At 42.3% G+C, this 12,183-nt stretch overlaps 1 protein-coding gene across 3 annotated transcripts in view; it reads left to right on the forward strand.

Annotated features, from left to right (window-relative positions):
- cds1 (CDP-diacylglycerol synthase (phosphatidate cytidylyltransferase) 1) overlaps positions 1-12,183 on the forward strand; it is a 102,649-nt gene that overhangs the window by 65,867 nt on the left and 24,599 nt on the right. For all 3 annotated transcript variants that reach the window (XM_048535250.2, XM_048535256.2, XM_048535265.2), the window contains 2 exons: positions 2,551-2,690; positions 6,717-6,775. In XM_048535250.2, the coding sequence (XP_048391207.1) occupies positions 2,551-2,690; positions 6,717-6,775 (199 nt within the window). The remainder of the gene's footprint in view (positions 1-2,550; positions 2,691-6,716; positions 6,776-12,183) is intronic.

Consider the following 12,183-nt stretch of genomic DNA (forward strand, 5'->3'; position numbering starts at 1 on the left):
AGGTTAGGGAGGCAGAGACAAGTTGGACTGGTTTTGGGATGCAGTGGGTGGAGGGGAAGAGCTGTGCTGGTTGTGTGGTGCAGTGGGTGGAGGGGACGAACTGGGCTGGTTTTGGGATGCACTGGGGGAAGGGGAGATTTTGAAGCTGGTGAAGTCCACATTGATACCATTGGGCTGCAGGGCTCCCAAGCGGAATATAAGTTGCTGTTCCTGCAACCTTCGGGTGGCATCATTGTGGCACTGCAGGAGGCCCATGATGGACGTGTCATCTAAAGAATGGGAGGGGGAGTGGAAATGGCTTGCGACTGGGAGGTGCAGTTGTTTATTGCGAACCGAGCGGAGGTGTTCTGCAAAGCGGTCCCCAAGCCTCCGCTTGGTTTCCCCAATGTAGAGGAAGCCACACCGGGTACAGTGGATGCAGTATACCACATTGGCAGATGTGCAGGTGAACCTCTGCTTAATGTGGAAAGTCATCTTGGGGCCTGGGATGGGGGTGAGGGAGGAGGTGTGGGAGCAAGTGTAGCATTTCCTGTGGTTGCAGGGGAAGGTGCCGGGTGTGGTGGGGTTGGAGGGCAGTGTGGAGCGAACAAGGGAGTCACGGAGAGAGTGGTCTCTCCGGAAAGCAGACAGGGGTGGGGATGGAAAAATGTCTTGGGTGGTCGGGTCGGATTGTAGATGGCAGAAGTGTCGGAGCATGATGCGTTGTATCCGGAGGTTGGTGGGGTGGTGTGTGAGAATGAGGGGGATCGTCTTTGGGCGGTTGTGGCGGGGGCGGGGTGTGAGGGATGTGTTGCGGGAAATGCGGGAGATGCGGTTAAGGGCGTTCTCGACCACTGTGGGGGGGAAAGTTGCGGTCCTTGAAGAACTTGGACATCTGGGATGTGCGGGAGTGCACCGCCCAATGAGGATCCCCCTCGTTCTCACACACCACCCCACCAACCTCCGGATAAAACGCATCATCCTCCGACACTTCCGCCATCTACAATCCGATCCCACCACCCAAGAATTTTTCCATCCCCACCCCTGTCTGCTTTCCGGAGAGACTACTCTCTCCGTGACTCCCTTGTTCGCTCCACACTGCCCTCCAACCCCACCACACCCGGCAACTTCCCCTGCAACCACAGGAAATGCTACCCTTGCCCCCACACCACCTCCCGCACCCCCATCCCAGGCCCCAAGATGACTTTCCACATTAAGTAGAGGTTCACCTGCACATCTGCCAATGTGGTATACTGCATCCACTGCACCCGGTGTGGCTTCCTCTACATTGGGGAAACCAAGCGGAGGCTTGGGGACCGCTTTGCAGAACACCTCCGCTCGGTTCGCAATAAACAACTGCACCTCCCAGTCGCAAACCATTTCCACTCCCACTCCCATTCTTTAGATGACACGTCCATCATGCGCCTCCTGCAGTGCCACAATGATGCCACCCGAAGGTTGCAGGAACAGCAACTCATATTCCGCTTGGGAGCCCTGCAGCCCAATGGTATCAATGTGGACTTCACCAGCTTCAAAATCTCCCCTTCCCCCAGTGCATCCCAAAACCAGCCCAGTTCGTCCCCTCCCCCCACTGCACCACACAACCAGCCCATCTCTTCCCGTCCACCCACTGCATCCCAAAACCAGTCCAACCTGTCTCTGCCTCCCTAACCTGTTCTTCCTCTCACCCATCCCTTCCTCCCACCCCAAGCCGCACCTCCATCTCCTACCTACTAACCTCATCCCACCTCCTTGACCTGTCCGTCTTCTCTGGACTGACCTATCCCCTCCCTACCTCCCCACCTATACTCTCCTCTCCACCTATCTTCTTTTCTCTCCATCTTCGGTCCGCCTCCCCCTCTCCCCCTCTCTCCCTATTTATTCCAGAACCCTCACCCCATCCCCCTCTCTGATGAAGGGTCTAGGCCCGAAACGTCAGCTTTTGTGCTCCTGAGATGCTGCTGGGCCTGCTGTGTTCATCCAGCCTCACATTTCATTATCATCTTAAACTTGATGCTTATATATTTGTGAACTGCTTCAGTGCCTTGGGTATCACAAATAATGCTGAATATTGTGCGATTGTCAGTGATTATCCCTTTTTCTGACCTCCTAATGGAGGAAAGGTTATTAACAAAATGGCTGAAGATGATGCTTGGGTCTAGGACACTACCTAGAGAAAGTCACATGTCCTGGGGCTGAGATGACTGACTGCTGTTAATCACAACTGTCTTTCTTGTTAGGTATGCTTCAGCTGAGTGTTTTATGCTGATTCTTTGCTAGGATTTCTTAGTGACATGTTTGATCAAACGAGGCTTTGATGTTAAGAGCAGTCATACTCTCTCTTTTTCATGTCATGGCTGTAATTCAGCTCTTCAGCCCATATTTGGGCCAAGTTTGTAATGAGCTTTGGAGCCAAGTGGCCTTGGTGGAACCCAATCTGAGTTTTGGGCAGCTGTGTTAGATGAATGAGTTTTTAAAAAAAAATTCAAGTTGAAAATATTGTTCAACTTAATAACCCAAGTATCAAGTATTAATGGAAAATTTTGATGTGAATCCATTTTTTTTGGGCAGGTACATTCTTCTCTGTGTAAATTATTTCTTTTACGGAGAAACAGTCGCTGATTATTTTGGTGGTCTGGTGCGAAGGGAAGTGCCACTTCAGTTCCTGGTCCGCTATCATCGCTTCATCTCGTTTGCTATGTACCTAGCAGGTGAGTAAAGTTTTTAGTATATTTCCATTGTTGTATTTGAATTACTAAAAATCTTTACTGTGTACACGGTAATGAGTCTGAACTTGTTTCTTGTGATTTAAAGAATAGCGTAGATTTTTTTCTTTGAACAGAACACCTCTGCAATTTTTCATAGTTCAGCAGCTAACTTGAGCTTTTTGCAAAATGCACTTTTTTTTTAAGCAGAGACCCTGAAACATCCATTTGGCTGTTAATAAGTATATTTTTTTTTCAGAGGAAACTGTCATCCTCTACTCTGGAATGAGGAGTTTCTGATAAACATTTTACATGAACAAATGCATCAAATTTTTGTTGCTATTTTTCTGAAATAACAGCTCACCATTTATTTAACCTTGATCAAAAGCAATCAATGCAATTTGAAGTTCATCTTACCTCTGTGCCCCTAAGGTGTGTGCATGTGCAGTGAAATATCAAGTTAATAAATTTAATTGATTAAAATGCGTTGTATCTTAGTAATTTGATCATTAAGTTTTAAAAACTAATCCAAATCTGATTTTTTTTTTCACTTTTACAAAGCTTGTGAAAACAAACATTTATGATTGAAAAGACGTTTTTGAAGTTCAGTACAGAGGTGTCATCATTTTCAGATTTGAGTTAACTCCATCTTAAAACTTTTTATGTTTTATTCAGTCATGGTTTGAGGTGTTGCTGGCTGGGGTAGCACTTGTACCCATCCTTAGTTGCCCTTGAGAATATGGTGGTGTGTTATTGCCTTGTAACCTGTTTGATCTGAGTAGACTCACAATGCTTTGGAGAGGGAGTTTCAGGATTTTGACCCAAGAACACTGAAGGAATAGAGAGAGTAAGAACTGCCGATGCTGGTGTCCATGATGACACACAGTGTGGAACTGAAGGAACACAGCAGGCCAGGCAGCATCAAAGGAGCAGAACAGTTGACGTTTCAGGTCGGGACCTTTTTTGGGGCCTTGGACCCTTCTTGACCCTTCAGAGAACCGCAAAAATTCACTAAGCATCATTGGTGGAGTAAGCAAATGTTTGCAGATGTGGTGTTGCTTAAATTGACAGCTTTGACCAGATTATGTAGAGCTCTTTGAGTGTTGTTGGACGAATGCTGTTCAGGAAACTTTTCCATTACATCTCTGACTTGTGCTTGTGGATGGTGAACAAACTTTTGGGAAACAGGAGTAAGTTACTCACTGCAGGATTCCTAACTTCTGACTTGTCCTTCATACCATGATGTTTATTTATCTACTCTGGTTCAGTTTCTGGTCAATGGTACTCTGCAATGGTGATGCTATTAAATGCAAAGGGCAATGATTAGACTCCATCCCTTTGCTGTGATCATTGCCTAGCAGTTACATGGTGCAGATATTGCTTTACCACTTGTCATCCTATACGTGGATGTTGTCTAGGTCTTGCTGCATTTGAATTTGGTCTGCTTTGTTATCTGATTCATTTGTAAATAATGCATTCATCAGCAAATGTGCCCACTTCTGACCTTTATGGAGGAAAGGTCATTGATGAAACAACTGTGCTTTGTTATCTGATTCATTTGTAAATAATGCATTCATCAGCAAATGTGCCGACTTCTGACCTTATGGAGGAAAGGTCATTGATGAAACAACTGATGCTGATTGGGCATGGAGTATTATCCTGAAGAACTTCTGTAAGATCTCCCAGAGCCAGATATGACTCAACCAGCAGAGAGTTTTCCCTCTGATCCCCAGTGACTCCAGTTTTGCTGGGGATCCTTGACAAAACACTCGGTCAAATGCAGCCTTGATGTTAAGAGCGGTCACTCTTCCCTTGCCTGTGAAATTAACGTCGCATAGATGTTTGAACCAAGGCTGCAATGAGGTCAGAAGCTGAGTGGTTTTGGTGGAACCCAAATTGAACATTGAGTTAGGAAAGTGCCGTTTGATAACAATGATACCTTTCATCACTTTACTGATATTTGAGATTCAACTGATGGGGCAATAATTGACCAGCTAGAATTTGTCCTACTACTTGTGTACAGATTGTTGATGGGCAATTTTGCCCAGTGTTGTTTAAAAATCAGTGATGGAGCTGTACTGGAAAAAAACTTTGCTAAGAGTCCGATGACTTCTGGAGCACGCATCTTTAGTCCTATTGCCAGAATGTTGTCAGGGCCCATAGCCTTTTGCAGGACCTGGTGTCTTCAGCTGTTTCTTGTTATCATATGAAGTGAAATAAATTGGTTGAAGACTGGCATTAACAACTTGACATTTCGGCTCAAGATTGTTGTAATTGCATCAACCTTATCTTGTGCACTTTGGTGCTGGACTCTCCTATTACTGAGGATGGGGATACTTATGGAACCTTCTTTGAGTTCATGACTGGATGTGGCTGGGCTGCAGACTTTGATTTGAACCATTGATGTGGAATTTCTTAGCCTAATCTGTCACTTGTTATATGTTGTCTGACATGCAAACAGTGCTGTTTTGTGGTTTTACGAGGTTGGTACCTAATTTTTATTTAGGTATGCCTGCTGCTGACACACCTTCCTGCTTCTTTGAATCAGCATTCGTTCCCTGGCTTGATGGTGATGTTAGAGTAGGATATATGTTGGACCATGAGGTTGCAGTTGTGTTAGAGTTCAGGTTTGCTGCTGCTGATGGCCTGTGACGCCTCTTGATTTGCTAGATCTGTTCAAAGTCTATCCTATTTAGCCTGATGTTAGTGCCACACAACACGACAGATGGTATTTTCAGTTTGAGGGTTAGACTTCATCTCCACGACTGTGCAGTGACAGCACTTAATGGTACTGTCGTGGACAGGTCCATCTGCAGCAGGCAGATTTGTGAAGGTGATGTCATTTTCCTGTTGTTTGCCTCATCTTGCCACAGACCTCAGCAGGAGCTTTCCTTGTTCACGTTTGATTTGATGCCATAAGACACCGGTGTTCAGAGTCAATGTTAGGGACTCCCAGGACAACTCCGTCTCATTTTCTTGACCACTCAGCCCCAACCTCTGCTTGATCTGACCTGCCATTGGAATGTAATTAACCACTTCTTGCCACCATTTGCAATAAGCTGTTGCCTCTAACCAGTTACTGAAAAACAAATTATTCTGCAGTTGCCCTCTGTCTGCACAATAACGAATTGAAATACCTTGGGTGATGATGCCTTGTTTTATTGTTTGTTTCTTTTCCTCTTTCCTTTCTTCCTTCCCTATAGAGAAACCAAATCCCTATTGAACATCTGCATGTTGAGGCACAAGGCAAGATTGCAACTTTGGAACAAAAACAAAGCTGCTGGAAAAACAACTGAGGAAGGGTCACCGGACTTGAAACGTTAACTTTGTTTTTTTCTCTTCACCAGGTGCTGCCAGACCTGCTGAGCTTTTCCAGCAACTTTGTTTTTGTTCCTGATTTACAGCATCTGCAGTTCTTTCAGTTTTTATTTAAGATTGCAACTTTAATGTTTGGAGAGTTGCACAAGAATTTCTGCTTTTGAATTCCGTTCCACAGAAAATTGATGTTTAAACTGATTTGTCAACTTTAATATTTATGCAGTTTTTGTCTACATTGGTGACATTGAATGAACAGTTTGATGGAATTTGTTGCTGTAAATGATTAAGAAATAGAATTTCATCCTAGAATTTTCAGGAAGGTGAGATGAATGACCTTCCATTGTGGTTTACGAGCATTTCACAATTAGCCTTCTCCTCCTCCTCTGTCTGCCCCCCCCCCCCCCCCCCCCCCCCCCCCCCGGACATTGAGGAGATCAGTAAACATTTACTCTTTTATGCTCTATAAAGTAAAAGGCATTAGTAAAATATCAATTGTTTAAAAAACTTTTAAAATGATGGCCTTTTAGGCAGTGAACTTCTTTTAACTACAGTTGAGTATTGGTTTGAATGACTAACAATAATTAAGAAATTGTGAAATTTGCCTCTACCTGTGATTTCCGTGAGATGGTTTATTAGAATGGCTCACTGTAATTTTTATGTATACTTCTGTTGAATATTATGAAGGCTAATATATTTCTTGCTGTCACTTTACAGGCTTCTGCATGTTTGTACTGAGTTTAGTGAAGAAACATTACCGACTGCAGTTTTATATGGTGTGTATGCAATGTTTTCTTCATAGTTGTCAGAACAAGAAAATTCTTCATGGTGTTGCAAGTTTTAGAAATGTTTTCTGTAGCAAATGACCAACTAGATTCAGATGATCTAACTGGGGCCATGTGGTGCATAATAAGTCTGATCTCTTGGTTTCAGATTAGCGCAGAAACGTTTGTTTGCCTCAATACTAAAATTCCGAAGTAAGATAAATGGAACAGTGCGATCCCAGTTCTGGACAAGTACAGATTCATAACACAAATGTACTGGTAATTTGGCACGTTAATTCTAAAATTAGCACTTTTTTCAGAGATCATGAGAATCATATGAAAAATAAAAAGGTTTACCTCAGTGTAGTGCTTGTTAGGATCATTTTACGAGGTTGAAGAAGACATACCCTTTTGCTTGTGTTATATATGCAGCAGTTATTTGTGCCATTTTAGACCCGATTAGCTGGAAATTTATAAAATTTAAAATCAGGCGTGAGAAATTTGTTCAAGAGAAATGTATTTTTTGTATCTTCGTCATACAAAAGCATACTTATGATTTTTAATTAAATTCCACAACCGCAAGGAAAGCATACAAGTTAAAACTGTGATTCCGCTCACTTAAACTCTTTCCCTGCTCACTGTCAACATGTCAGAAAGTGGTGACTTGACCTGTACAGTAATAAATGAGTTAAATACAACTTTGATTCATTCAAGTTGGTGAGTGGAATTCAGTCTCCTTGCGTGTCTGGTATTGAGTTGATAAATCATTTTGTTTGAACTTGCTATCCGAACGTTTAAATCATTGAAGTCATCAAATGGACATTTGATCTTGATTTCAATTCCAGCCTCACATTTTATTATCTATAGTCAATTTATGGCTCAGTTTATGCAGTGAAGTGAAGCGAAGCATAATATCCTTGAGCTTTGTTGAATTCCCATTTGTAATAAAGCACATCGCCCCAAAACCCTACTTGATTGCATGGTGTAGCTGCATCCTACTTCATGCGACTTATGCATGCGTGAGAAATATTTTAAGATCCCATTTGTTTCAGTAAATTATAAAGTTCTTAATAAATTTTAATAATTCAGCCATAATACATGACACAATGTCTGTGTCCTTCAAATTTGTTTCGGATGTGTTTGATTTCATAATTGCTGTATTTAGAATTTTATGCGATGGGAGATCAATGCAAGAATCAGATATGCAACAGTGTTTGCATATTAATAATATATCACGTTGATGCACCATAATTTTTGAGAGAACATTTTGTTTCTCTTCTAGATTCTCTGTTCAATTTTCTTCTCTTGAAGGTGGTAACTCTTGTTAGAACTTAATTCCGTGGTGGTCTCTTTTCATGAATAAGCTTAATAAAAATTTCTGGTATGCTGTTTACTTGTGGGCTTTAGCCAGAGGCTGTTATCCACAGCTGATACACTCAAATTTGTGGTTCCCCAATTTTTACTTTAAAGTAAGGATTGCTTTGATACAGTTTCATTTTACCAACAGTCTGCTAGATATGTCATTCAGTCAGTAATTGTTAACATCTACTTAACAACTTGCTAACTGATGGCTAATCTGGGTTCTGTCAGGGCTACTCAACTGCTGATCTTGTTACAGACTTGGTTCAAACTCTGCCAAGGGTGCTGAATTCCAGAGCTGGGGCAAGAGTGACTGCTGTTGGCATCAAGGCTGCATTTGACTGAGTGTGGCATCAAAGAGCTCTAGCAAAATTGGAATAAATGGGAATCTGGGCAATCTCTCTGCTTTTCAGAGTCCTACTAGGCTCATATGAAGATCATTATGGTTGTTGGAGGTCAGTCATCTCAGCTTCAGGGCATCTCTGCAGGAGTTCTCCATGGTAGTGACCTAGATCCATTTTTTCCTTCTTTTCCTTAATCAATGACCTTCCTTCTATCATAAGGTCTGAAGTGGGATATTTGCTAATTATTGATTCTGAACTTTGTACATTTGTGACTCTTCAGATGCTGAAGCAGCCTGTATTCAAATGCAGCAAGACTGGACTATATCCAGGCTTGGGCTGAAATATAGCAAGAAACATTTGTGGTTCTCATGCCAGGCAATGACCATCTCCAATAAGAGACATTTAACTATTGCCCCTTGGTATTCATTGGGCTTACTGTTGCTGAATTTCCCAATATCAACTTCCTGGTGATGACCATTGACCAGCAACTCAACCGGACTTACCACCACCAGTCTTAAGGGCAGTTAGTGGATAGGCAAGGCTGGTCAGCCAGTGATGCCCACGCCCTCTTAAAACATAAAGAGCTTGGGTAGCATAACCTACCTATTCATCTGCTTCCACTTTGATTATATTCTCATTCTCTGCCTACTCACATTTACACACAAACATATGAAATGTGACTAGAACTCGGCCATCTGGCTTCTCAAGCCTGCTCCACCATACAACAAGACCATGGCTGATATAGTATCAGAGATAATGGGAACTGCAGATGCTGGAGAATTCCAAGATAATAAAATGTGAGGCCAAGCAGCATCTCAGGGGCACAAAAGCTGACGTTTCGGGCCTTGACCCTTCATCTGATGAAGACCTCTATATAACAATGAAAATGTGGTCTTCTGATTAGTAAATTTGCAGATTAGCACAAAAATTGGTGGAATTGTTGATGAAGGGTCCAGGCCCGAAACGTCAGCTTTTGTGCTCCTGAGATGCTGCTTGGCCTGCTGTGTTCATCCAGCCTCACATTTTATTATCATGGCTGATATACATGTATTTCAATTCCATATTCCGATTTGCCCCCAGCAGCCTTCAATTTCCTTGCTTAACAGGAATTTGTCTATCTTTGCCTTAAAAATATTCAACAATCTCATGGTAAGCTGATCTAGAATGTTCAACCATATGTGATCCACGGTGAGTTGGTCAATTGTCTTCTGTGACCAAGCCAATCTTGTATCCAGAGGGCAGTCGTGGAGGGCTGTATTTCTGATTGAATGTGGTATTCCACAATGATCAGTGCTGAGACCTCTATATAACAATGAAAATGTGGTCTTCTGATTAGTAAATTTGCAGATTAGCACAAAAATTGGTGGAATTGTTGATGGTGAGAAAGATTAAGGATGCGGTGTGATCTAGATCAGTTGAAAAGTTGGATGGATAAATGGCAGATGGAGTTTATTTTGGACAAGAGTGAGGTAATGTATTTTGAGAGTTCAAATCCAAGAGGAAAGTATACAGTAAATGGCAGGACCCTTGGGGGCATTGATATACAGTGGGATCTTGGGATGCAAATCCATAGCTCCCTGACAGTGGCAACACAAGTAGTAAAGGCGGTGTATTGCAGCTTGTCTCCATTACTCGGGGCTTTGAGTATAAAAGTTGGCAACTTGTATGGCAACTGTACAAAACTTCAGTTAGGCCACATTTAGAGAACTGTGGGAAGTTCTAGTTGCCACATCGTAGAATGTGGAACCTTTGGAAAAGTGCAAAAGAGATTTACTAGGATGTTTCCTGGATTGGAATGTATTAGTTATAAGGAGAGCTTGGACAAACGTGGATTGTTTTCATGAATGTGTCATGAAAGGGGCAAATTTAAAGATATGAGGCAAGTCTTTTACACAGAGGGTGGTAGGTGCCTGGAACATGAAGCCAGCAAAGTGGTACAAGCAGATACGTTAGGAAAGTTTGAGCCATTTACAGAAACACGTGAACAAGCAGGGAATAGAGGAATATAGACCATTTTGCAGATAGATGGTATTAGTTTAGAATGGCAGCATGGTGGGCTGAAGTTCTTGTCCCTGTGCTGTACTATGCTGTATTCTAACTCTGCTTCAGGTGAAGCAGAGCGTTCCCAAGCATTTCACCCCTCTGAAGAAAATAAATTCTTATCATCTATGTATTAAAAGAGTGACCCTTAAAGTTAAAACCTTGTGCTTAGTTCTGACCAGCCACAGGGAAGGCTCCTTTCCATGTGTACCCTTGTCAGGACCATTCCAAATTGTGTACATTTCAATCAAATCACATTGCACTCTTCCAAACTCTATTGGAAGCATGCCCAGCCTGTACAACCTACTGTCAAAAGTTAGCCTGCTCATTCCAGTTATCAATCTAAATTTTTAAGAGTAAACCTTCTGACCATACCTGCAATGTATTTATTATTTTTAACATTTACGGAGACAAAAACAGTTTTTGAGATGTGGTCTTACTCATGTCCTTTATAACTGAAGCATGACATCCTTACTTTTACATCGAATTCCTTTCATAATGAAGCACGACATCTCATTAGCCACATTGATTAAACATTGCAGCTGGATCCTAACTTTTTATACCTTATGCTGAAGAACACTTAAATTCCTGTGTGGGGCTTGGAATTCTACAGTCCTTTAAATAATACCTTGCTTTTTTATTCTTCCTGCCAAAGTGTGCGATTTTACTCATTTCCACAATGTACTTCATCTGTCAAATTTATACCATTCATTTAATCTATCTATATCTATCGGCAAGCTCCTTTGTGTCTTCTTCACAAAATAGTCTCCTGCCTATCTTTGTGTCACCTATGGATTTAGCTACCATACTTGGTCACTATTTCAGGTGCAAGTATAACTTTAACTGTCAGTGTAAGGCCTTTATTGTTTCAGAGATCGCAGGAACTGCAGATGTTGGAGAATCTGAGATAACAAGGTGCAGAGCTGGATGAACACAGCAGGCCAAGCAGTATTAGAGGAGCCTAGACCCTCCTTAAGAAATGTCAGCCTTCCTACTCCTCTGCTGCCTGGCCTACTGTGTTCATCCAGCTCTGCAACTTGTTTTCTGAGGCCTTTATTGTATAGACATGCCATCTATGGCCAGACAGTAAGGCTTGTAAGCAGCTGCCCGTCATTGATGACCGGGGCCCTGGAAGGGTGATATTTTCTGTTGTCTCCTGTGCCTTCAGCTCTGGTATCAGCAGCAGACAGGTGCTCTGAACTCCTTTTTTAATGTTGAATCTCTGCATCTCTGTCCCCAAGTGAGGGTTATGCCTCCTCCTCTTCCTCCTGATTGAAGTTCCCATGCCTTCACATTGCCAGATTGTATAGTGCAGAATGCATGATGATGATGATCATATCCTTGTAATGCTGTTAATGCTGTTCAGTTTTCCTTTTATTGGGAGTCAGTGCGTGACCTGCACAGTTTACCAGGCCCGCCTCCCATCACTCCAATGAGCTCCACAAAATTCATTCCAAAGAAATATTTCAAAACTTTCCTGTTCACCACTACTTTTCTGTTTCCTAGGGAAAATCCATTTACGCTCCATCAGTTGAGAGTTTTTCTGAGTGTATCCAATTTGTGTTTGTGTTTGGTCTTGTCAATGTAAAGGAAACCATTATTGTGAAGAAAGAGTACTGTAGATTATATTGAAAGAAATATAAGTAAAACATTGTTTCACTTGGCCTTGAACAGTAA

Source organism: Stegostoma tigrinum, chromosome 1 (assembly GCF_030684315.1).
Source record: "Stegostoma tigrinum isolate sSteTig4 chromosome 1, sSteTig4.hap1, whole genome shotgun sequence".
Lineage (NCBI taxonomy): Eukaryota > Metazoa > Chordata > Chondrichthyes > Orectolobiformes > Stegostomatidae > Stegostoma > Stegostoma tigrinum.